Here is a 4,664-nt window from a genome sequence, read left to right on the forward strand (position 1 = left end):
ACAACCCCCTGCAGGTCCCCGTTGGGCAACATATTGTTGCGCGACGCGGGCAACATAACACGCCTGTATGATTTGTGCCATTACATTTTATTGTTAATTGTGCCAAGTCCTGAAATGATAGCAAGTTATTCTATCACACTCATTAAGAGTAGTTATAGCAAAAATTCATGAAAGATTCAGGACTTTTTTTAAACACTGGAGGAGGAGAGCGTTGCAATCAATATTTTGCATTTTTTTTTTAAATTATGGATACAGAACTAATCAGCTGATTGACTATTGACGAGTTCGAAGGTAGCAGTATATGTAAATTTATTGAACATCCATCAAAGCCACTGATAAATTCAGACATCTCAGGGTAATACAACAACCAAGATACCAAATCACAAAGCGGGTACCATTCCTTCTCATGAGAACAATCAACCGAAAGACATCATGTCGCAAGAATAGATTGAGGAGCAAGCAGTCTTGAAGATCAAGAGCCCATGTATTCATCCTTCAGATGGTGCTTTCACCTGTGAGACGTCACAAATTCAATCAAATTATGGACTATCACCACATGTGAAGCCCATCATCCATGGTATAAATATCTATTCTAAGTTGTTTTCTTGAAAGTATAATTGAAAGAGTAAAAGAATTGGGAAAGGACTTAAACCTTCAAAAATGAAGTCACGGATCACCGCGTATCTAACTTGTATACACGAAGTCGTCTGATGGAGTTTACATGTGTGCATGTGACAAAGCCAGCCCCATATTTTTTTTGGGAAAAATGCATAATTTCCAAGTACATGAAACAAATTAAAACAGTAAACCAATGAATTGGACAGACATATCCATAATCAAAAGAATGCAAATGAAACACAACAAATGTTACTGACCTTGTATGTTTGGGTCAATCAAGATTATATTTCTAATTCTATCTGAAACTCCCAGTTTCGGTATGCTGCGAGTGAGGGTAAGTTCCTTGAGTTCGGGCATTGCTCCTTCCTCAACTACAAACTCCTCCAGATGTCTTGAATTAATTTTTAACACTTTGAGTTTAGGAAAGCTGTCAGCTTCTCCAGAGCATGCCATCTCGCTCCCAAAGTATGAATCAAGTCCAAGTATAAGGATCTTAAGTCTAGGTAGTTTCTTCAAAGTCACCATTGGGTCCATTGTCAGCATAGTGAACTCAAGGATAAGCTCTTTGAGGCACGTTGGCAGTTTATCATGTCGTGGAAAGTCCACCATGCGGCTCCGGCACACGAGTAACTTAAGGTTTACATATGTAGACAGATCCAATGTTGATCTAAATTCAGTAGATAATCCCTGTGCCATATAAGTATCTTCTGTATCGTATAGCGATAATAAATGCAATTCTTCTAGCCTCTGTGACAGGGAGTTTGCACTTGACAATACCAAAATGATATGCTCAGTTGTAAAATAGACTTTCAGTCTTCTCAAACTAACAAGTTTGTGCAACCAATTGACCTCAAAAAGTTTGACAGGCAATCCATAGAGGCTCTGCAGGTCTGGTAAATAAACTTCAGATGGACGGAACCAATGGATATCCAAGTTGAACCCACAGACTGAAGGAGCCGAACATTTAGGAGGTAATAGAATATGTCTTAGTTGCTTCATTTTCCAGATGACATTAGGGAGGATGAGTTCAAGGCATTCATGTAGATCCAAAGTCAGCAAATTTTTTAAATTGCTTATGGCGAAAGGAAGCTCCACAATACACCCTCCCAATTCAAGGTGATGCAGGTGTATTAACTTCACAATTTCATTCATAACATCCCTCAGCGGAGTAGTGAAGCACTTTATTACTAGCACCTGAAGAGATTTGAAGCTTCTAAGATGATGCAGAACCTGCTTCCCACTATCTCTTGTCAAATCATCGAAATATAACAAAACCCGAAGATCTGGAGTTCGATAATTTGGAAAAACAAAGTTGCCAGCATCATTTTGATAGGCAGTGAGTCTGCGTGGTGCAGGGCAATCTGCCCTAGTGGCTACAACATCGAGAGTGTTAAAAAAGATCCCCGTGGCCTTCCTAAAGCAAAGGTCATGAAAGATATCATGAATACGACAAAGTCTAGTTGTCCCGTTGAACCCGCTCTCGACAACTTGAATTAGGTTTCTATCAATTAACTGATTTAGGAAATCTTGTCCCACATCCTCAACCGTCGTTTCTCCACTGTCATGCATAAATCCTTCAGCTGCCCATAAATTGATTAATTTGAATGCAGAAATTTTGTGATCCTTTGGAAATAGTCCAAAGTATAAAAAACATGGTTTCAACTTTGAAGGTAAATCCTTGTAGCTCAAAGCAAAGATATTTAAACATTTGTCTTCATCTTTACCTATATTCTTTAATACCTCTCTCCATGCTAGTATGCTTGTCTTTCCTGATAACAACTGTGCTCTACCTACAATGGCAAGCGGCACACCGCCACATCTCTTTAGTATTTTCTCACCAATGTTTTTCAATCGTGAGGGATCACCATCTTCATCATTGTCTTGTGGGTCACCCACAACCATTTCGAAGAGCTTTCTACTCATTTCTTGGTCTAAGGGTTGCAATTCATGTGAAAAATATTGCTGTCCAAAATTTCTACCTATATATTTGTGTCGGGAAGTGATGATTATTCTACTGCCATTCATGGAAGTAACAGGAATGACATTTTTTAAAGCATTCAATGGTTCAATCTTCCATATATCATCAATTACTATCACATACCTGTTTTGGCTTAAAATCTGGAATAATTTCCCAACTAAGTTGTGGTTACACCCCTCCTCCGTCAAGCCAACTTGTCTTGCTATATCATAGAAAAGTTTATTTGGGTTTGGCTGTTGAAAGACAGAAATCCAAGCTGCACACTGAAATCTTTCTTGAACAGACTTATATACCTTTTTGGCCAGTGTTGTCTTGCCTACACCGGCCATGCCTGTAATTAAGATCACACGATGCCTTGAATCTTGATCCAACAGTTCGGCCACCAATTCCTGAATGTGTTCGTCCATACCAACAACATTTACTTCGTCAATGTGAAGAAAAATTCTTGGATCCCGAACCTCTCTTCCAGCATCTGGGACTAGATAAGTCTGTTTCCTGCGATTGATATCGTCAACCCTTTCTCTTATTTCTTCAATCTTGATTGCAAAGTCACGAATAGTTTTGGCTCTCAAAAACCAAGAAAGACACCCCTTCCAGTCATTCGTTGTAAGTGGTAATAGCTTAGGGAAGTACGCTTCCGTGATATCCTCCAAATGGTAAGCAAGACCCCAAATGCTCCTGATTAAGTCAGCCAATCCCGTTCTTTTTGACTCTTCCGCATCAGCATCTTCCAGGAAACATCGAATGCACCTCATCTCATCTCTAATCCAGAGAATGTTTTTTTCCAACTTAGACAAGCGAGAGCCTTCTTTTTCTATTAGATTACCTGCTATACCAGCAAGTTTTGGGACAACTCCTGAAATAACCGCTTCTGCCATGTTAGATTTCCCGGTGGCAACAACCTTCAATCGGCCAGAAGAAGAAAGAAAGTGTAGTATCAGAAATAGGGAGAACAACTTCGAGGAAGCCCACCAGCAAAAATTCCCGGAATTTTTAACAAAGACCAGAAGACCAAGACTTCATTTTTATCAAGTCAATCTTCGCTTTAGCAACGCCGACAGCTGCCAATGGCATATGCCATCCAGATGCCATAAGATGTGGGCCCTGAATTTTCCCATAAAGGCAACATCGAAAGTTTGCGGATCGTATTTTGAGCTCAGTAATGCTCATTCAGTTGATCAATGTTATTGCACACGGATATTCTTTCACGATTGGATTCAAAATCTCTTCTTCAAATAAGTTATAGATAAACCTGCAAGAGCTCCCAGACCCTGAAATAGGCCTAGCCTTGCGATGGATATTGGGTTTGGTTCACGGTTGTGTGAAGGCACCCATCTGCCCTGTAATTTGGTCGTAATATGGTTGCTGCGCAACCTACAGCACAAGTGTGGCTTCAACTCATTGCTGAAAGCCATCTTCTTCTTCATAGCCATCTCTAAGGACTTCCTCATATGATGAAGTTGATGGAAACAAATGGATATATCATCTAATATTTTCTATCAATCAAATAAAATATCAAATAATAACAATGATAAAAAAAAAAACGAAAGCAAAGTTAGAAATAGCTTAATTATAGATCTAAGCACAGGCTCTCCTAAGAGCAAAAATACCTCATCTTACACTGGGTATTACGGCATTTTCCTACCAAGATACAACAATCTCTCCAAATATTCTTCTATAGTAGAATCACTCTTGCAAACTCCCTTTGTTCAGTATGCTTCAAGAAAATATATATAAATTATATAATTGTAACTCGTTGTGAAAATAAAGAGAAAAAAGAAATTAATTTTCTTCCTTCTAATATCACACATCTAGCAAGGCTTCAAATGAGAGAAAAAAGAGATTGAAAGTGAGTAAAATGTCAAAAAAACGTGTTTTTTTTTCCCCTTCTTTTCAAGTGTTGTGACATCCAAATAAATATATGAGTCCCCCCGCATAACAGTCCTCCTCATAAAAATAAATAATTAAATATAAAATAATCTTATGTAATATTTTTTATTTTTATAGAAGGTATAATAAAAAATAAGTTGGAGAATTTTTACTATGTAATATGTGTAGGTGGCTTCCG

General features: G+C 38.3%; 1 protein-coding gene across 1 annotated transcript; it reads right to left on the minus strand.

Moving 5' to 3' along the window:
- Positions 1 to 206: 206 nt before the first annotated feature.
- LOC127805988 (toMV susceptible protein tm-2-like) lies at positions 207 to 3,557 on the minus strand. The gene is made up of 3 exons (XM_052342907.1): positions 876 to 3,557; positions 653 to 707; positions 207 to 512 (listed from the first exon to the last, which is right to left on the minus strand). The coding sequence occupies exons 1-2, from the start codon at positions 3,472 to 3,474 to the stop codon at positions 685 to 687; spliced, it is 2,622 nt and encodes an 873-aa protein (XP_052198867.1). The 5' UTR covers positions 3,475 to 3,557; the 3' UTR covers positions 207 to 512; positions 653 to 684.
- Positions 3,558 to 4,664: the final 1,107 nt, after the last annotated feature.

This window comes from Diospyros lotus, chromosome 7 (assembly GCF_014633365.1).
Source record: "Diospyros lotus cultivar Yz01 chromosome 7, ASM1463336v1, whole genome shotgun sequence".
Taxonomy (NCBI): domain Eukaryota; kingdom Viridiplantae; phylum Streptophyta; class Magnoliopsida; order Ericales; family Ebenaceae; genus Diospyros; species Diospyros lotus.

Excerpts from the sequence above, each read along its gene's own strand:
- LOC127805988 (XM_052342907.1), bottom strand. The coding sequence starts at position 3,474 with ATGGCAGAAGCGGTTATTTCAGGAGTTGTCCCAAAACTTGCTGGTATA. Across the intron at positions 708-875 it reads GATTGACCCAAACATACAAG|ACGACTTCGTGTATACAAGT; the intron begins GTCAGTAACATT and ends AAACTCCATCAG.